Source organism: Phyllostomus discolor, chromosome 5, assembly GCF_004126475.2.
Source record: "Phyllostomus discolor isolate MPI-MPIP mPhyDis1 chromosome 5, mPhyDis1.pri.v3, whole genome shotgun sequence".
NCBI lineage: Eukaryota > Metazoa > Chordata > Mammalia > Chiroptera > Phyllostomidae > Phyllostomus > Phyllostomus discolor.
In genome coordinates this window covers 126,606,653-126,627,812 of record NC_040907.2, presented here as the reverse complement: position 1 = coordinate 126,627,812, position 21,160 = coordinate 126,606,653, and the positions used below count along the sequence as shown (strand labels likewise).

The following is a 21,160-nucleotide window of genomic DNA, read 5'->3' as shown; positions in this document are numbered from 1 at the left end:
TGTGTACAGTGATGATAAAAACCCTTGAAATCTTCAGGAGAATTTAGATCACTCAGCGGTGGACTGAGCAAGTGGCTCTCCTGGGACCTGACAGAGGGCCAAATCCTCTATCGGTCGCCCCGCTCCATCTGGTAACGCTACATCTGGTAATAACCGTGCAGCTGAGACTGCGCACAGCAGTCAGGGCTGCCCCCAGAGCTCCGCTGCATCACCAGGGACTCCCCCAGAGCCTGCAGCACTGAGCACCAGGGCTGTCAGGGCCGGAGGGTGAGGGGCATCTGCCCTCCATGTGGCTAAACCATCCAAAAATTGCCGTGGGCTGAACTTCACCAGCCTGCTTCTCATAAGGACATTTCCCCCTGCCAGGAGGTCCAGGCTTCCCAGCAGGGCTGGGCCCCTCTAGCAAGCTGTACTCGTGCGGGATATTTTCAGATTCTGGGTGACATTCCCCTGCCTCTCAGCCTAATAGGTCCCAGGCGCTCCCCTCCACCTCACCCTTGTCGCTGTTCTGTGAGCCTGCAAGCTGGCCTGCAGGGCTGCTGGGGCCCCCTCGCCCAGTCATCGCACCTCTTGACTTTTTTTTGTTCCCCCTCAACATAATGGCTTGACGGAGGCCGGCATTGAGGAGGCTATTTCCTCCTGGGTGCGGACCAGGGCAGAGAAGCTGGCACATAAAGGTGGAGAGGAGCCGGCTTTGAGAATGTGAGGAGCGAGGGGAAACATAAGGAGTCTTTATTGGCTGAGCATAAAAGAAGCAACTGAAGTAGCAGCTGTGTTAACGCAGCCAGGTCGCCAGGGGTTGAGCAGACTCACCGGGCCCAGCTGGGAATCCCATAGGCCCCAGGGGGATCATGACTCATGTTCTGCAGAAATACCTTCAAGTTCACTATCTTTCCAAAGATGCTTTTCTCTACCTTCCTTCCCCACCCATCCTCCTGCCCCCTTTTGTGGAGGATTTGAATTTGTAATTCTTGGCCATTGTCAGTAATGAGATAGGGCTATTGCTGAGACCTTGGGAAGGAGGGAGGCAAGTGGGCACAACTAGGAGAAAAGAGAAGAGAAGGAAAGGGAAGGGGAAAGGAAGGGAAGGGAGGGGAGGGAAAAGGAAAGGAAAGAGAGGGGTGCGGAGGGTGGGTGGGGCCGGAGCTCAGAGGTAGGCGGTGAGAGAAAGGTAGTGGGCAGTGGAACCAGGAGGGCAGAAAAGCAACATCTGACTCACATCTTAACAGAAACTAGGACAGGCCGATAGACATCAGGCGGGGAACTGAATGGGAAGCCTCCTTCCGCCCCTGCTGCTTGCCGCTTGTTTTCCGTTGCGTTTCGTGGGAGTGTGGAGAGGGCGACAAGTGAGCTCATAACTGCAATCGCTTTAGGTTCCTTCTGCTTTTGACCTTTTGCAATGAATGGGCCTTGGTGCCCAGCACCCCATGTCCTGCCAAGCAGCTATGTACCCGAGCTCGGGCGCATCCCAAGGAGCCCATTTTATGGGGTGGAAAACTGAGGCATGGAAGGAGCTCTTCGGGAAGTCAGGGTCCCAGCAGGGCTGCACCTGGGGCCCAGACCTCTGGATTTCTCATCCAATAATGAAAATTTGGAGATGAAATAAAGGGAGAAGAGATTACATTGGTGAAAGTGGGCCAGGAAAATACAAACTTTGAAGACCAGATGGAAACCCCTCCGCCGAAGAATTCTTGGACGCTGCTTCTAAGGCAGCCCTCCCCATACTTTCACCAGCGACACTGACCCTGGCATTTTCTCTCTTTTCCAGGACCTCCTGTAAGTAACTCCAGCTGCAGCCGGGTCTCACACATCTGAAAGGCCTTGCTCCCTGCTGGTAACCGGGCCCTGGGAGGGGGGACTGACCGCTATCTTCCCAGGGAGCCCCTATGCCCTCCAGAGCCTACAGGGTCCCTCCAGATTGTCTGTGCGGGGAAGCCGACTGCCATTTTGCTTTCCACACACCTCTGCACCTCTCCAGGTCCAGGCGACGGCTGCCCCCAAAGCAGGTCCCAATTTCAATCTGAAAGGCTGGATGCCCCATTGTTAGTCCCGCTCCTTTGTCCCCCAAAGAATTGGAGTCAAAGAAGCACCAGGTATTAAAAAGAAGAAAGAGATCATCTCGACTCAGGTTTGGTTCTTGGAAAGCCTCCTGCCCATTCAGCAAACGGGTCAGTGAGCAGCTGTAAGTGTGGACCAGCCCTGAGGACGCGACGCCCGCGTGGCTGTGCAGGCAGCTCCATTCTAGCCAAGTCACTTTGGGCAGGTGATGGTGGTGGTGATTGTTGTTGTTGTTGTCGTTGCTGTTGCTGTTGTCATTAAGACAACTGTGTTGGCCTGTTCAATTAGGAGACAACACAAATTACAGGCAGCACTCCGGGGTTCCTTCCCCTGGCCTCGCCCTAAGGCCCAGGGCGGGGCGGAGAGCCCAGTCATTGCCAGAGAACCTGAGAAGCGTTCAGGGAGACTGGCCCCCGCAGTAATAGATCCAGAACACAGGAGCGTGTCTTCTTGAAGACAGCATTTGATATCCCAACAAAAGACCCAGAGGTTGCAGGGGCAGCTGCAGACTGAAGTTGAAAGGGCCCAGCCCTTGGCATCAGATCTTTCTCAAGGTTGCTGAAAGCAGCGGGTTTCATCCCTGCCCTGAGAAGGCAGTTCCGCAGCCTTCTCCCTCTTGCTCCGTGCCTGCAAGAGCAGTCAGCTCAGTCTGCGATTAGACGTTATTTACTCTTCCCCCTGTGTCCTGAGCCGCACATTGAGCCGGCTGGGCTGATGGTGCTGCCCAGCTCCCTGCCTGCTGAGTTACAGAGAGGGAGGAAACTCCCTGGAAGGAGGAGGATGATTTATCATGGCATGTCTTGGATGTCAGATCTCAATTCCTGTCATCAATCTTCCAAAATAAACTCCTCCATAGGAAACTTCGACAGACCACCTGCTGGAAATGGGCTGGCTTTTCCTTCTTTTTTGACAAAGCCAGAAAAAGTCCTCACCTCCCCCACTCCTGGGACCCCCCTACACACGTCTCTCCACAGCCAGGCTGCTGGGCCACCCTGGCAGCTCAGCTCTGGGTCCCTGCAGCATCCTGAGAGCTTCTACTGGCCTTGCCTGGGGACTGTTGCCAGCCAGAGTGGGTGCTGCCACTCCCATGGGCTCTGCAGTGCAGGAGCAGATGACAGGGGTTGCATCTGAGTCTCTCCTTACAATCCCTACCCACCTGGCCACCACCAGAGTCACCGAGTGATGGGGAGGAGCCCGAGTAGCTTTCCCACATTCTCAGTATGACACAGAAGAGTCCTGAACCTTTTATCTGTGGCTGAGACCACAAGGCAGGAGGAGGAGGAAATGGGAAGCTGACCACATTGGGAATCACCCCCTAGCCCTGTTCTCTCTGCTTCTGCAAAGAAAGAATACCGTTGGCCGGAGGTGAGGGATACGGAGATGGCAGCTTGTCAAAATGCCTGTCTATGGCCCTCTGGTTGTATCACAGGAGCCTCTCCTAGGGTGGCTCTGTCCTCCAGTTGGAAGACCCAGGCCCCTGTGAGCACAAGGACTACTGGTACCTAGAAAACACAGCCATGGAGGGTGGCTTTAAGTAGCAGCAGGAATCACTTAAGTGGTATGAAACGTGTGGCCACCACTGCCCAACTCCTCTTGCCCATGGCAGACATTGCTAATCTATTCAGAGGCTTTTTAACATAGTGCTTTAGGTAGTCCATTGGGGCCCACGCTTACACTGACATCTGTTGGCCATGCCTGCGCTAGATTTAAGAGAGCATTTCTTAATTATGGAAACTGTGATACTGGAACAGATGACTAAGGGAAGTGGGGACGTCTCTTTCTCTGGAGGAATATAAAGAAATACATGATGACCAGCTGTCAGCCCTGGTTGAATGTGACCCTTGGATGTGATCAAGGCCGTCCCTTTGCTGTGTCTGTAAAATAACAGGCCTGTAGAGCACACACAGGGTGCACCGCTGGCTGGGTGGTGTGGCAGCATCGGGTACCACAGTGCTCGTACCTTTGTAAACTTCCCTCTCCCCCTTCACTTCAGGGTCCTATGGGAAGACCTGGCCTCCCGGTAAGTAGCTTTTATTTCTTCCTCCTTTTGAATCTCTCTCACGTGCTCGTTCTCAGTCCAGGGACTGGCAAGTTTGGGTGGCTGCTTTCCTCCAAACGTACCTGGGCGAGAGGCCTCTCTCCAGCTTCTCTTGCCCACAGCTGAGGGGCAGGCTCCTTCGTACCTTCCCAGGGCTCAGGCAGGCAGATACAGCATTCAGGCCCTGTCAGCACTGGACCTGGCTTCAGACAGACGGCCCTATAATGGAGGCCTGGAAGGGGGAGGATCCCTCTGTCTACAAACTTAGATTAAGACCACTCTCTCTGCTTTACCCTCTGCCCTCTGGTGAGAACAAACTCAAAAACTTTGTTTTCACCCCAGATACCATTTCTGAAAGCTAGAGAGGCCATGCCAAGTAACCATGAGGGCTTTGGAATAAAAGTAGAAATAATAGTAATAGCCACCTCTCATCAAGACCTTAATCCATGCCAGGCACTATGCCAATCACTCTTCATCCATTTGATTTGTTCAATGACTCAGTGAAATGGGTATCATTATGCCCATTTTATAGGTGAGAAAACTGAGACCCAGAGAGGTAAAATACCTTGTCCAATTGTCCAAGCTTCCGTTGTAAAGCTCTTGGAAGCCCATGTTATCATACCCCATTCCATACTGCTGTTTCCTGTGGTCCATGCTCCAAGTCTGAGAACCATCTTTAAAGTCTTTGAAGACATCGGTTGCTCTGTGAGGTACAGCCTGGGGCAAATACGTACTGACTGCTGGATGCTGTGGGCCCATGGACCAGGAGAGACTCGGGCAGGAATGCCGTAGCCTGCCAGAGGGCCGAGGTGAGGTGCAGCGTGCGATCCAGGGCTGGCACCAGGGGGTCTTCTCTCCCTGCACCAGGGACCACATCCTCTGAATCACACACCCTTTGTGCATCCCTCTTACCCAGATACCCCTTTTGACATGCATTATACTATAACCTCGTGACTAATCCAACAGCTTCTAGAATTCATGTCCAGCAGTGACTTTCTTAATGAAATGCATGTGGGAGAATATTTAGCCTTGAAAATGGAAATACTCCCAGTAAGTCCAAGCCCCGAAGCAGAGGAGGAAGGGTGAGTAGGTCCCATGAAACCCAAGGAGGGAAAAAAATCAGATGACTTGGGGGGAACGTGGGCAGACTTTGTTTTTTTCTGATGACATCCATCTTTAAAAAGCATTTGGGGGCAAGTTGCAGAGCAGGGGCTGCTGCACATAGTTTCCAGTCGCTGGCCACTCCCCGCCCGTCCCGAACCTGAGTGTTTTATGGCCAGGACTGCAAAGAACATTAGTTTTTAAAACGAAATGAGAAGCAACCCAAACACACATCCTGCAATATCATTCAAAAGCCCAGGAGTGAGGGGGCCGTGGGGATGTCGCACCCAACGTTCAGTGGGCCTGGTGTCTGCAGCAGCGAGGGCCGCGGATCCACAGGCCCCGGTCCCTGCTCACCACGCTCCTGCGTGAAGGGACCTGGGAGGGACCCGCGAAGGAGTCACTGGTGCCAGCCCCTTGTTGTGAAATACGAAGTGTGTGAGGGACAAACACGCTTATAGAATTCACTTGCCCACCGAGCTTGCCACCCATAGGTGCCATTTAGACAACACTCCTCAGGAGGCAGGTGCTGGGAGTAAGCGCTCCAGAGACATCGCCTCACGGCAGCCTCCCAGCAGCCCCATGACGGAGGTGCAGATGCTCAGGGAGGTGAAGGAAACAGACCCAGGCTTATAACCAATGTGGCTACCCTGCCACACAGCCAAGAACGTGTTACTAAAGACACCCTTGGTCTTGACAAGGTACATGTCACAAGAGCCTAATTTCAGAGCCAGTCAGTACTTGCCAGTACATCCACATATATCTTGGGACGCTGATTGCCCCTCAAGACATTTTGCCCCAGTGGGGTCAGCAGGCACGGAATCACCCCAGAAATGCCCACACCCTTCAGGGGAATCCACGAGCCCAGCTCTCACCTGCCCAGCGGGACAAACACCGTCTCATTTTCAGCCCCCACTGCTTTCCAGCCTTCCAGGCTCCCAGCAAACCCCAGGCCCACCCCAGAATTTATGATGTCTGCACATGTATAATTGCAAAAAAATATTTTCTACCAAAAGGGGAGGAACAAAACTTAATAAGCGGATTTCCAGAGTGAGAAGATGTAACCCCTGGCTACAAAACAAAGCTTTCCCTCTGAGCAGCTGAAACTCGTGATGCGGCTGCATCCACATGGCTCACGGTCCTCCCTGCTGGTACTGGGGGTGGCCGTGAGGAAGGGGGTATGGAAGGGCTCTGTCTGTAGCCTCCTCAGCCAGGGAGTGGGGGCACTGCTCCCCAGCTTCGGCAAAGACAGACCTAGGGAAGTGATTCACCTGTCACGTGGGAGCTGCCCCTCACCCTGCTCTGTGCCTTGAAGTTGAGTGTGACAAGGATGTGGTATGTTCTGGCTGTAGCTGGAACAGATCGCAACAACAGAAGTCTGAGGGAGGAAGAGCCTTGGACCCATTATGGAACCCATAGGGAAACTGAGGCCCCGGCTGGGGACCAGACTCCCACATTAGTGCCCTTACCGCAGCACCATGCCCCCTGCAGATAGCAGTAGGGGTGGCTGCCTGCCAGACGGTCTGTGGGGCTGAACAGGCAAGTTCACTCACATGATGCTTGGGCATCGGCCCAACTGCCTGTGCAGAGCAGGTCTTAGGTGCACAGCCAGCCCATGGGACCCTTCCCGTGCTGGCCCCGCTCCAGCCACATCTAATTGTCTCTGCCTCCTTCATCAGGGGGACAAAGGTGCCATTGGGATGCCTGGACGTGTGGTGAGTTGGCGCATTTTCCCCTGCTTGGGTGGCCATTGCTTGCTTCTCCACGCTAGCCTGCCCTCCAAACCATAGCAAGGTGTTGCCCTCCTGGGAAAGGGGGAAAGGGGGGACTTGGCCTTCCCTCTTCCCTCGCTGAAGTCAGCTTCAGAGAGGCACAGGCCAGGAGAAGACATGTTTTATTTCAACCCTTCAGATCTTGCCATATGGCTTTACCCTCCAGAGAGCTGCCATGGCAAAGGAAAAATCCAAGAAAAAGCATAAATAAAGCTCTTTGCCAATCACCTACTGGGAGGGCAGGGTGAGGCTTGAATTCCTCTCAACATTGAGGGGACTCGCACCCACTCCAACCATGAGGCTGGCTGGCTGCTCACCGTCAGGTTTATAGCTGCCCCTGCAGCCGCCCCACTCCCCCACCCAGACCTCCCCTCTCCCCGCCGCCCCAGCAAGAGCAGCAAAAGATGGTGAGAACTGCAGCCTCCAACGCTCTGTGGAGACTGGGGGAGCCAGCTATGGGGGGCACCTTCCCTAGACAGAAACCGAAGGTGGTGAAAATGGGGCTTGCCCCAGCTAGTGCTTTCAGATCCTCAGCAGGAGGCTGGGAGCTCAAACGTTTAACATCTCCTACTGAAAAATTAAGACGGCGAAAGTAGAGCGAGAATGGTGGGCAGGGCGAGGATGTCTCAGGAATGGGAAGGCCGACACCAGGCCTGGAGGTCCGAGTGCTAGGGACTGTCCTGATGGCTCCCAGCCTCCGAGGGGCTAGGAAGGGCAGGGGAGACACAGGCTGGCAGCCTAAGGCCGTGATGGCTGTATGCCAGCCTCACCACCACCCTGTCTGAGCCCTAACTCCCCACCTGCCATCAGCCCCGACCTTTACCCTGCCTCCCACGTGCCCCTCGGTGACCCCTATGCCATCTTTTCATGTCACTCACATGCTTTTCCTCATAACCTCACCTCCTGGGCTGCTTGGCTTTAGGCCTGGGTACGGCATCCATGTGTGAGTTTGCTTGCGCGTGTGAGCCTGGTGTCAGAGAAAAGGCATCCAGACCATAGCTAACACTTGAGAGTGCTAACTGCGTGCTGGCATTGTGCTAAGAGCCTTACACACATCAGCTCATTTGGCTTCACAGGAACTGCAGGAGGTAGGCACAGTTCCCACCCCCATCTTTCAGATGAGACAACGGGGGCTGACATGTTAAGTGTCTTTCCCACGGTCACATGGCCCGGGAATGGCTGATCAAGGACTTGAACCCAGGCAGCCTGACTCCAGACCTGTGCCCTTGACCCTGACAAAGCTGCTTTCCCTCCCCAACATTGGCCTCGGGGCTCTATAGAGGGTCTGATCCTTAAGGTGAAGCCACAGTGCCCAGGTCCAGGACCTGGGACATTTCAGAGGCTCAGAACAAGTGTTCCATGTCACAGAGCTCTGAGGTCCCCAGGCCCACCCAAGGGCTCTCTGTCAAGACACAGAGGCTGGAAGCGCTGTGTCGCTCCACGTGAGGCTGTCCCACCATGTCCCAGGCCACAGCGCCGTGGAACTCCTGCCCAACCCTGTCTCTGTCCTTCAGTTGTCCGACTCCAAACACAGAGCCCCCCCCAAACTGTCACTGGGTCCCTCTCTGTGCAGAGCAGGGAAATGATGTCCAGCCAGCCGTTCTTGGGGGCTGGCGGTGGGTGGGCCTGAGCCCTGCTCGTTCTCCACTGTCGCCCTCTCCGATCCCACCGTGTGGATGGGCGTGTTGAAACTCAGTCAGCCCAGGTCTGGGGCGGAGTTGGGTTTTGCACCCAAGCTGACGGTCAGACTCCAAACTCTCTGCCCCTAACAGGTAAGCTTTGGGACACTCTACTCTGAGTGCAGCTACCAGGCTGCAAGGCAGGTTGAAAAATGCAGAACAGCCCCTCCAGGCCTGCCCCCCACTGCTGCCCCCCCCCACCCTCCTTCTGGGGCCCTGTGGACTGTTTCTCGCCCAGCAGGTGTCCATTGGAGCCCAACTCGGGCCCACAGCAGTGAGACGGGAGCACAGGAGGGCTCCCATTTCCTTCCACACAAAGCCGTTTTCAAGCTGGGGGTTCCATGCTGCTTGTGCTATTTTAAATGTGGCAACAGACCCGTTTGGCCGCCCAGTGGTAGGCCTGATGTGAGCCACCTGATAATAACTGAGGTGGCCAGTGGCTGTGAGATGCCTGAGTTGTGCCTGTGGTTCACCGGGGGTGGCACCACTGGCTTCTGTGGATCATGGTTGATGGGGGCTGTTTGTCCACTGGTCACTATGGTTACAGGGACCCTGGGCAATTACCCATTTTCCTCTGCATCCCAGATCCATCCTCCATCCTCCATCCTCTCAGATGTGTGTGTCCTACTATCTGTCACTCCATGCTTCTCCAACCCCTCTCCCGCCTGGCCAGCCTTAAGGACTCCTGGTGTGTCTAGCTTGGCAAAGCTTTGTGCTTGGTGCTCAGCTGGACCTTCGTACCAGCTAGATCCTGCCTTACGATGCAGTCCTTGGGAAAGTCTCCCCATGCCCACCCCCACCTTGGACGGCCCCTCTCTGGGGCCATGGTTTTCAGGCAGACTTTCTGACCTGGGTGGGTTCTCCCTCTCTCTCTGTCTCTCTCTCTCTTTCACACACACACACATGCACACACAGACACACATACCTGGAGAAGGCCTCCTAAGGCCCCTGCTACTGTTTTGTCTGTTGTCTGGAGTGGCTGGCTGGGGCCAGACCGGGGGTGAGTCAAAATAGCCACCCACACCCTGTGCTTGCTGGATGCGGGACCTGTCATGTGTCAGCATCTGTGTTTTGTTTTGTTTCTTATTTCACGGTGATTTCTTTTGTTTGGTTGTTGTGCCATCAACACAGATTCTTGTGCGTGTGCCTCTCTCTCATCCTTTCTTTTTTCTCTCCCTCTCTCACTTCCCTGCACCCCGTGTTGCATGTGGCTGCCCCAGGGAATAAAGGGCCAACCAGGTGAGAAGGTGAGTCCACACTTTCCCTTCTGCCCTTCCACCCCAGCCTTCACTTCCACCCCCGTGGACTCCTGGGGGCCTTCCCGAGGCCCCCAGCTCAGCCCTCCTGCTGGCGTGCAGGCTAAGCAGAGCTGCCAGCCAGGCCTGCTGTGCTCTCGGCCTCTCACGGCCCAGTTTCCTAACAGCTTCCACACCATCCGGCAAGGTCTTGGGGTTCCTGGGCTAAGGCTCCATCCGACTCGCTGGCCGAGTGGGTCTCCCCTGCCTACTGAGGCTGCCTGTGGCCTCGGAGCTCTGATTCTGAGACTTAGGCAGTCACCCTTCCCAGAGGCAAGGAGCGTGCCAGTCGCCGTTTTCTGTGGGATGCGGCACCCTGCCTTCCTCCCAGCAGGGCACAGGCTGGGTCCTCCTGTCAGAGCATCACCTCTCACCTCCATCTCTGTTCTACGCACCCTTCATCCTCCTTCTGTTGCCCCTCCCCACCAAATTCTGCCCAAACGTACCCCCTCGGTGTCACTCTGAAACTGGGGCGAGGAAGCTCCCAGCATCTCCAGCCTTTAGGCTCAGGGCTGCTGGGCCCACACAGCACGTGTGTGTCTCATCCCCACCCTCTGTTTCCAGCAGCTCCATGCATGGGGCAGGCCACTCACCGTTCACCAGTTGCAGGGAGTACAGCCACATGGGTAGCTGGGGGTGGGAGTGGAGAAGACCCAGGGGGCTGAAACTTGGCTGGGGTTGCGGCTGGGGCAGGTTGGAGACTGTCCTGGGCAGAGCTGTGGGGAGAGGCCTCTGGGGCCTGAGCAGCCATGGCTGAGCTGTGTTCCCCCCTCCTCCTTTCTCCCCCACCCTGTGCCACCCTCTTGCCCATCATTGCACTGAATCCTCTTCTTCCCGCTTCCCTGTCTGAGGTCCCACCACCCTCTTTCACTGGTCTCCGCATCTTCTGGTCTTGCTACATCTCTTCTTGCTTTATTCCTCCTGCTGCCCTTCTCAATCTTTTCTGGATGTCTCATTCATCCCCTGTGTGTCTCCCATCCCCCGATCTTCCCTCCTCCTCTGTGTCCCCTGGCCCCTCTGCCCTCCACCTCCACTGGCACCCCGCCTTCGCATGCCTCTCCTTCCCCCCCTGCCAGCCCCTCCCTTTGACTCTTCTTTCCCCACCCTCGCCTCCTGCCCCTCCCCTTGCTCCCTATCCCTCTCTTCTCTCTCTCTCCTATAGGGGGCCCCAGGAGATGCTGGGATGTCCATCATCGGTCCCCGTGGCCCCCCTGTAAGTGATTTCTGCTTTTCTTGGGGGTGGGTGGGATGGGTGAGTTACTGAAAAGGGCTTGGGGCGGAAGCTATGCCTCTGGGTATGGCAGACACCACATGCGATGTGGTGGCCAGGCCAGGCCTCGGTGCTGCGTTGATGTTAACAAGAGTGGCCTGACTAAATATGCCTAATTACAGCCTGCTGGGAGGGCGTGTGAGGGCCTACCCTCCAGTCACGAAGCTGCAGCAGCTGCCAGGTGGCCCTGCTGTCTACAGGCAGAGGGGAGCCAGGGCCCACTCCCGTCTGGAGGGGGTGCTCCAGCTTTCCAGGGGTGAGCTGTTTCTGGAAGCCCATGGAGCAAATACCCATGAGGTCCAGACTCCCTGATCCGACACCCACTCCCGGTCCTGGCAGATGCCAATCCACCACTCACCCTCAAAAGCTCCTTTTGTGCTCAGCCTGGGTCCTATGTCTCAGTTCCTCCTCCCCATGGCTGGGGGCTTGGGAAAATCAGAGATGATTCCATTCAGATATGCTTCTTAGGCACCGGAAGGGTGACGTGGGTGATGATGGGGAAAGATACTGTGACTATGGGAAGGAGGACTGGTTGTTTTTCTCAAAGAGTGCCTGAACCATGGGGCTTCAATAAAATCACCAAATATCAGTGTGGAAAGGACCTCAGCAATGGTCTAGTGTAGCTCTCTGAGAAGGGGAAACTGAGGTCCAGAGAGGGGAAAGGATTTGGCCAGGGTCCCACACACAGAGGTTAGGGCAGGATCAGAACCCAGGGCCCCTGGGAGTCAGGGCTCCCACGACAGCAACAGACCACCATTGCAGTGGTTTGCTATGTGCTTTTCCTGACCTATTTACAACAAGAGAGTGAGGGAGCTGTGCCTTCCCTTCAGGTAGCAGCTTCCGGGAGGCTGAGGCTAGCCCAATGGATGGATAAAGCTCTGCCTGCCATTCTTCTCCTTCTGTGGAGAGAGCCAATGGGAAGCCACAGTCTTAGACTGCCCACACTCTAAGGGGAGGGATCAGAGAGCAAATTGCTAAGTCCAATGGAGAGAGTGGTGATGAGCTAGCCAGGGAGGGCCTATGGTGAGAGCAGAGGGGTGCAGCCAATCTCCTGCTTGAGGACTGGGGAAGGTCAGATGGGGAGCCAAAGGCTCGCAGGCAGGTCAGGTTCTGGACTGGAGTCAGGACTTGAAGGGTCCTGGGCCATGGAGACACACCTTCTCTGCAAGGCTTCCTCCAGCCCAGACCACAACGATGATGCTAAGGGCTGACACTCGGCACTTACTTTGGGGCAGGCAGTCTCCTAAGACCATTCCACATAGTAACTCAATCTTCACAGGAGCCCCACAGGCAGCTACTATTTCCATCTCTATTTTATAGAGGAGAAAAGCAAGGCACAGAGAAGTTCAGTAACTGGCCCAAGGTCAAACACTGGAATGTAGTCACGCTGGGATTTGATCTTTTAGCCAGGCTGTGTGGCTCAGAGTCTGCGCTCGGAACCCTGCTGCTATAGCAGCCCACCAGATAGTGGGGGTAGGGTCCCTGTAACTCTAGGCTCACATGGCCACAGCCTGCATGGGGCCGGAAGCCTCTTTGTGTATTGGAAGAGCCACAGCATGGATGCCTTGCGCCCAGCTGTCCCTGACAGAGGTGGTGTCCAGTCAGGGGGCGACCAGGATATGGGAAGGTTACAGAGAAGGACAGACCTCCAGGATATAATGGCAAAGACAGTGTCAGAGTGGGCCTATCAGGAGGACAAGGATGGCCACCATCTGTCTGCCTCCTGGCCTGACCACAGACATCCCCCTGGGTCGACAGAGCTGTTGCTCTAACTCTCTGAGCAGCATCTTTAAGCAGCATCTTGTCAACAGGCCGCCTGAAAGTTGTAGAAAAGGCCTCACTTCTGGAGAACATGCTCGGGGCAGTGGTCTGCCTCGCTTCCCTGGCTTCCGGCCCCCTGTCATAAGCCTAATCAAGAACACAACTCCCATATTGGATTTGATTGCAATGGTGAAAGTACCTTCTGTTCGGGTAACAGTGATGACTTCTGTCTCCTGGGCACCTAGCCCCCTCATGGAGTTTTCCCACATGCCAGTCTCCTCCATCCCTCCCAACAAAGCTGGGAGGCAGGCCCACCAGTCCATTTCACAGAGATGGAAACAGTTTTGTAACCCTCCTATGGTCGCCTCGCTGGTCAGTGCTGGAGCTTGGGTTGTGCCCGTCAGTTGCATTCCACAACAGGCATTCTTTCCCAACACTGCCTTCCATGTTTTAAGCTCTCCTGTTTAACAGATTTTTACCTTAAGGAGAAAAAAAGGTTCTCCTTATTGGTGCTATGTGTTGCTAGGCGAGGCACAAGGAAGCTTGACCAAGCCTGGTACCCTCCAATTTTGGCCTGTGTGGGTGACCATCACCCAGATGTCAGGGGCCATCCCTTCTGAGTTCTCACTAGACAACAGGGCAACCCCATCAGCTCCTTCCCAGAAGCCACCTGGAGTTGGTGAAAACAGGGCAGGGGAAGACAAAGGGGTCATTTGTCATGAAAAGGTAGAGGTCAAGTGGGCAAGCCCTCTGGCAGGGGATGATGGGACCTTGTGGCTTTCCACTCAGCCCGGAAGGGCCCCACATACATGCTGCCGACAAGAACCAGCCTTGCTGCTCTTAGGGGCCACCTGCTCCTCTCTTAGAGTTTCACAAGTGGTCTGACCAAAAGGTGAACCATCCAGGCACTTTTGAGAAGGACGGTTCACATTGTCATGAAGCAAAATGCTGGAGCAGTTGTCCCATTAAACTGAGGGGGAAACTCGGGCCTCGAGAGGCTGGCTGGCCCAACAGGCACTGGAAAAGCCACCTACCAAGCTAGGAAATGCCCCCCATCTCGAAGGGAGCTCAATCCCTCCCCGAGTCCCCCAGCTTCTCTTCAGGGGCCAGGAGGAGCTCCCTGAGCTTGCAGCCCTTGTTCACAAGGAAACACTTCCATCAGGTCAATACACATGTTAAGTGTTTCTTGGTTTACTTATTTCATTAATATTTGTTAGGCACCTCCCGCATGCTAGGTACTGGGAGATGAGGAAAACCTGGCTGCAGCCTGCTTGCCTCTTGGCAAAGAGACCAGCACTGCTGCATTGGTTACAACTGCAGCAGTCAGTGCTCAGCCTGGGGTGGTGAGGGAGCTGTGGGGACAGGAGGAGGCACCGGACCTGGGACGGAGGCAGGCACGGAAGGCTTCTGGGAGGAAGGCATAACTAAATTGTGATCAAGGATGAGCAGGATGAGCAGAGGTTATTCAGGTACCAGACTGGGGGTGGGGGGCGGGGAGCACTGATTCTCTGAGGCAGGAAGACTTCCTATAAACTACTAGAGAAATGGGGAAGTTCTTTACAGAGACAAGCAGAGGTGAGACTGGCGAGGTAGCAAAGATCTGATCATGAAGGACCCAGACACAATGTTCAGGAGTCCGGACTTTCTCCTGAGGGCAGTGGAGAGCCCTTGGGTTGTGTTCAGTGGAGCAGGGAAAAGATCAGATTGGCAGTTTAAAAAGGTCTCCTGATTGCCCTGCTCCAGCATGGAGAATGTAGAGAAGAGGCTGCAGGTCTGCGCCTGGCTGGAAGGCACCTGCAAAATCAAGTCGTGGCCTGAAGCACAGCCTCGGGGACTGCGGGGCTGGCGAGCCAATCTGAAGGTGGAATTGACAGAGAGTAGTGGCAATAAAAGTGGGGGTTGAGGGAGGAGTCCAAGACAATCCCATATTTCTGATGTGGTAACAGAGTGGATGGGGGTGCCTTCCCCAGAGGGAAGAGCAGATTTTTCTAAGGGAGGTGAGTTCAATCTGAACACAATGAATGTTTAAGACGTCCTTGTAACGTCCAAAGGGCGTAGCCCTCCGTTTGCTGCCAGAGTTCAGAGGGTGTGTACTGAGTTGGTCGCCCTGGCTCTCAGGAGCCAGTCGCTCAGACCCCTCCCAACTTTGTGTTTAATGATATCACAGTTGTAGCTTGAAATCAGCCATGGTGGGAGTATTTACACCACAGAAATTGGCAAATGCTATACAAAGCAGGACTCTCCTTCCCACTCATCGCTACCCCAGCCAGTGATTGAACACTTAGCAGCACGGAGTCTTATGTGGCAGACAGCACTGACTTAGAGAAGGCGAGGTAAAATGAGGCAGGCTCTGGACAGACACGTGACTGAGCCTCTCTCTGGAGTCAGACAGAAGAGAAGGGGGGATTTCCAGGAGGCTCGCTCCAACCAGAACACTCTGCATGTCCCTGTTGCATTATCCTGCCCCAGTTGTAGGCAGGAAGAAGGTAGGGAAGAGGAGACAGATACAGGGTTCACTTACAAACAGCAGGGATCCATGAGGCTCCCCCTCCACCCTAGCTTTGAGTGAAGGGAAGAGATTTCAGAGAGCAATGTAAAACTTATTTCCTTCATTCTGCTTTAGAAGGATATAATATTAATCTACAAATCTATAATCCATAATTTTGATATGATCTTAATTCAAGTGAACTTGGAAAAAATGTTTGTGAGGGTGTCGGGAAAATTTTTAAAAGTAGTGTAAGGGGAATAGTGAGGAGAGGACTAATTGGTCTACTATTTATCATTATGTGTCATAAAAACAGAGCAATTATAACAGTGCATGAAACAATGGGGAGGCCAGAAATAAAGCCAAATGCGTCTTGGAAGCTGGTCTGTGATAAAGACTCGATTTCACAATAAAAAGAGAAAAGTAGATTGATGAATATCTACCTCAGTTGTTATATCAGAATAAATTTCAAGTAAATAAAATACTTAGATGTAAAACATAAAACTCTAAAATATAAGAACAAAGCATGAACAAACATTTTATATTTTTTAACTTGGGAAGGACCTTAAAATACAGCATTGAACCCAGAAGCCATGGGGGAAGATTGATAAGTTTGTCAACATAAATGTAAAACTTCCACATGGCACAAAATATGTCACAAACAAGACAGCCAGCTGGACAGAATGTTTGCAACACACAAGAGTACCCAAGACTTACTGTGCTCCACAAAGAGCTTTACTCAAGTCAATAGGAAAAAGACAAACAACTGAGTAGAAAATATTGCTAAAGAATACAAACAGGCTGTTCACAAATAAATAGGACCGGCAATAAACATTGGAAAGGATGTCCGACCTCAGCATAGAATTTGTTGTATATTAAAACCCAGTTCCAAGCCTCTCCGAGAGCCTTACCCAGGCCCAAACTCCCCAGGAAGTAGAGTCCGAGTTTCCATGTGGTCAATGACAACATTCTTCCCAAGATCCCTGAAAAAGCCTTGGTTAGCCCTGCATTTGGCTTTGAGTTGGAGAGATGCCTCCTGCTACCAGGACAGGCTCTGTATTTAGCAAACCATGAGATTATCTCTACCATGTAAACATTAGCCCGAGTGGGACTTGAAGACACTTCTTGGAATCCTCTCCTCCTGACCTTTCCTTTAGGCATCTCAGCATTCAGAGAAGTCAAAAGTTTACAGTGGCAGGTTGCAGAGGTTACATTGCACTGTTTCCGGGTTTTCTCCTTGGTGCTATTCTTAGCATCACTTATCCTTGACAGGGGAGAAGCCGGGGGCCCTTCTGATATATGAGTGGCATCTCTTCTCTCTGGCCCTCTTGGATGACTGCCACACGCCCATCCTGAGCCTGCAGCGTACTCCCCGCCTGGCCAGTGCACCCACTCTGACAGCAGGGTCCACATCTCAGCCAGCCATGTCCCCTGAGCACTTGCGTCCTCAGCTTTAAGAAGAACCAAAGCAGCCTGGAGACGTTTGAGGTTCACAGCAGATAGATCCAGAGAAATCCTCCTCTGGTTAGGGTCTGATTCCAAAACTATTGCTCAGCAAGGACAAGCCTCCTTGGGTCCTAAGAGATGTTGGGCTCAAAAGCAATCTTGCTTATCCTGGTGCTCCTAGGTTCTGTTCAACCCAACAAACATCTGACGATGGCAGCTACCATTTCAAAGGGCTTTGCAAGCATAATGGAGTGTAATTCAATGACCTATGAGGTTATACGGTTATCCTCATCCTCTAGATGAGGTAGTTGAGGCAGAGGGAGGTTAGACGGTTAGACAACTTTCTGAGTCACAGAGCCATTGTTAGTAGAGGCAGCCAGGGGGACTCCAAGCTGAGAGCTAAACATGTGAAAGATGTAGTGTGTCTGGGGAAAGGCAGCTGAGCCAGTGCGCCTGAGCAAAGAGTTCGTGGGAAGATGAGGCAGCCACGGACCTGAAACGGCAGACTGGGACGAGGATGACTGTGCATGCGTGTGAGCAGGAGAGAGCCAATACTGGTTCTCGAGAAGGAGAGTAACAGGACTCGCGCTTCTCAGCTCTCCATCACCTTTGACCTCCTGCTCAGCCCTCCCTGGTCCCGGATCTGCACAGCTTCCTGCTGCTTCCAGCCTGAGCATGTCTCTTCTGCCCTAAATATTGACCATAAACCAGTGAACCTGCTTGTAATCCACAACCTGAATACCTTATATGTGGCCCTTTGCGCACCCAGGAAAGTGGGCATGGATTGATCTGTCTCCCACAAAGCTGGGGGGATCAGGCCTCCCCAACTTGGAGAGGCCTGATGAGAGGAAAGTGAGCAACCTCATTCTAACCCAAAAATGCACATCTTGAAGGTCGAATTTTGATAGCCACTGATACCCAAACTATTGCTAGATAAGTGGCCACGAGTAATGGCTGTGTAAATAAAAACCGCAATTCAGTTCAGTGCGCTGCGGGCTGGGTCCCCGATGTCCTCGTTCTCCATCACCTGTTTACACGCCGAGGTTCGGAGTGTCCACAGAAGCAAGGAGCTCTGAGGGGCTACTTCCCAGCAAGACCCAAAGGATTCTGGCCATCTCCTTTCCCCTGCCCCACCCCACCCCACCCCCAGTCCGGGGAGGAGATGTCCGGTGCTCCACTTCCGTCCTCATGCTCCCTCACAACCAGCTCACACTGGGGAGTGTCTTCCCTGGATGATCACAAAGGAGTCCGGTGTTGGCCAGTGGGGGAGAGGGCGTGGGGGGGAGACCAGGCGCCTCTGGGAACAAAGGTGAACCAGGGCACTAAGGATTAGCATCAGCTCCTCTGCACTCTCCTCACTCTTCTCCGTTGTTTTCAGGGTCAGCCGGGCACTCGAGGCTTCCCTGGATTTCCGGTAAGTGGGGGAGCTGAGGTTCGCTGTGGCTGTCTTGACCCCTGGGCCTGGCGGGGCTAAACTTCGTGCAGGGCCAGTCTTGAGGCTGCCCTTGCCTGTCCAAAGCCCGGTCAGTAAGGACCCTCTCCCACAACCTTTCGTGGGGAGGAGAGGAGTTCAGTGCACGGGGAAATCAGTGTGGAAACAAAGGGACAGCAGGACATGGACAGGTAAGTGACGTCACAGGCTGGTGAAATTTGGTAGGACCCTGGAATGCAGAACAGATGACTCACCGCAGGGAAGTGTCCTCCAGCCTGGCCTTCAGAGGAGCTCTGCCTGGAGGAGGCAGGGAGGTGGCCGGCCGGGAGGTGGCTGTCTGGATGCCCTGGGACCCCTGTGTGGGTGCCCAAGACAGGTCCTAAGAGGGAGGGCACAGGAGCAGCTGGGCTTTTCCCACAGGCCTCGGCGCCCACCAGCCCTGACTTCTAGGAACACACTGTCCACTCTCCACCCAGGGTGGGGCAGAGGCCTGTGACGGCAATGGCGACAGCCCCCATCAGGTGCCCCCTGTGCAGGGTGTCTCATGGACGACATCTCCCTCCCTCCTCACAAAGACCCTTTGAGGAAGGTCTATGATTCTCATCCCCATTTTAGGGTGGGAAACTGGCTTATCATGGTCATACAGCCAGCAGACACTTGAACCCCAGCTGCTGGACACCTACCCACGGCCCCAGGCTGCCTCCTTGGCCGGAGACCTGGGAGGCTCGGCCTTCATATCTCTCTTCTTTCTGCTTTCAGGGTCCCATTGGGCTCGATGGGAAACCGGTGAGTAGACCCTCTTGGGCTGGGACTCCACCCTCTCACTTGGTCCAGGTCACTAACCTGGGGTCTCTCAGTCCTTTTGCAAGACCTCATGTCCTTGGAAGAAGCTTTAGGTACAATGACTGTTTTGGGGGCAGAAAGTTGTTGCCAGTGGGAAGGGAAGAGGGTCCATTAGGCTGGGTTGTCCTGGCCCCAGTGGGCCTCCACAGGGCACACGCCTCAGCAGGGCACACGCCCACAGCCTCCAAGATGGGCCTTCGACGTCTGGAGCAAGAGCCATCCTAGAACTGGGTGATGCTGGGCGCTCATGGAAGGGAGGGGTCGACAGCCAATTCTAAAAGGAGCCTGGGCACTCTCCCCGGCTGTTGCTCCTGTGCCTCCCATTCTCCCGGGGTCTCCCATCCTGGCTGAGACCCCACACACATGTCCCAGTCTGTACGGAGGCAGCTTCCCCACCCCAAACTTCTCTCTTTGTTCATTTCAATTCTTCTGACTTGGCCCGAGACGCAAATGTTCATGAGGGAAAGGAGACCCTTTCCCGCTCTTAGGAAAGAGTGAGCTAGGGGAGAGCTCAACCCTCCAGTGCGCTCAGAGCTGCCCCCCTCACTGGAAGGCGGTGAGTGCTGAGTCCAGTCCCATCCCTTCTCTTCTCCCGTGAGCAGGCGATGTCCTCTCAGATGAGGGCTCCAGCCACCACCTGGTCACCCACCTCTGCAGGCCAGAGTAAGCACAGCCAGTCGGCTGTGGTGATCACGTCCACTCCTCTCACAGGACCTGGTGGTGGAGGGAGGGGCCACACGTGGCAGGGCAGGGGACCCCCAGCTTGCACACAGTGTGCCTGGCACTCACGCTCTTTTCCTTCCAGGGCTACCCCGGACCAAAAGGGGAGATGGTAAGACCCCACCCCAGCTTTCCTGTCTTCCCTCAGGGGGTGGGGGATAAACTTGGACCACTTGGGCCACAGCCAAGCACTGCAGCACACCGGCTCAGCAGGGGCAGGGAAAGTAGCTGCCCCACAAACACTCCCCAGCTATGCACAGTGCATGCTCCTAGTCCTCACACTGACAAAGGAGGGGAGCTGGGCAGGGGGGCTTCTCCACATGAAAAACGAGGCAAGGGGGGGTCCAGAGAGAATTCATGCTTGGCCAGTGTCACACACGGAGTCAGAGGCTAGCGCTCCCTCAGGGATACACTCACATCTAGCACTTACACTGGGGGCATAGGGAGCCTGTCAGCACTCCGTCCTTGGCCCGGTTTCCTCATGCTCACCCTCCCCTGGGCTGTCCCAGGACTCCAGGTGATGCTGTCCCACCAGGCACGGAACAGCCTTGGAGAAGCAAACCAGCCTTCATCTTCCTCCAGCCCCTTCTGCCTCTGCAGAGCCTTTTAAAGGAATTTCCTCTCTGCAGTCTGCCCCAGGCCACTTCTTCCAGAAGGGAAAGTCTGCCTTTGTCAGGGGCTAGCCTCTTCAGGGGCCGGACCCTTCTCAGAGGGTCTGCGAGCCGTTGAGAGCAGACAGGCCAGCCCTGGCTGGGATGCTGTCCTGCCTCCCAGGTCGGTCACATCCACACTGTGAGCAGCCACCCTCCAAGGACAGGCCTGGCTAGTGCCGGATGTGACAGGAACATGGCAGGCTCCTGTCTCCCTGTCCAGCCAGGCTCAAAGTGCTAGGTGAGACACTGAGACAACTGAGACACTGCCAGGGCATGGGGGGCCAGAGCCCTGCCCGCTGAGGGAGGCAGATGACCGCTTGCCAGGGGACCCTTGGTGACTCAGCTCCCTCTGGACCTTAGCCTGGCCGCTTGATGCAGGCTCAGCCAGCACTCATGAAGGTTTCTGTCTGGTAGGCATGGAGCTAAGCACTGCGCATAGCTGAGCTCACCAAGTCCTCAGCATGGCCCTATGCCCCAGGTCCCATTGGTGTCCCCTTTAACAGTTGTGGAGAATGAAGCTCAGAGAGACTGAGTGATTTGCCTAAAGTCACCTAGGGGTGACTAAAGTCAGGTAGGGGGCATCCAAAACAGGATCCAAACTATTCTC

The 21,160-nt window shown here is 54.6% G+C and overlaps 1 protein-coding gene across 1 annotated transcript in view; it reads left to right on the top strand.

The window, feature by feature from the left end:
• COL13A1 (collagen type XIII alpha 1 chain) overlaps nucleotides 1-21,160 on the top strand; it is a 146,721-nt gene that overhangs the window by 63,062 nt on the left and 62,499 nt on the right. Inside the window, exons 3-10 of the mRNA XM_036026860.1 lie at nucleotides 1,769-1,776; nucleotides 4,052-4,078; nucleotides 6,877-6,912; nucleotides 9,869-9,895; nucleotides 11,106-11,156; nucleotides 18,284-18,319; nucleotides 19,097-19,123; nucleotides 19,986-20,012. Coding sequence (XP_035882753.1) covers nucleotides 1,769-1,776; nucleotides 4,052-4,078; nucleotides 6,877-6,912; nucleotides 9,869-9,895; nucleotides 11,106-11,156; nucleotides 18,284-18,319; nucleotides 19,097-19,123; nucleotides 19,986-20,012 — 239 coding nt within the window. The remainder of the gene's footprint in view (nucleotides 1-1,768; nucleotides 1,777-4,051; nucleotides 4,079-6,876; nucleotides 6,913-9,868; nucleotides 9,896-11,105; nucleotides 11,157-18,283; nucleotides 18,320-19,096; nucleotides 19,124-19,985; nucleotides 20,013-21,160) is intronic.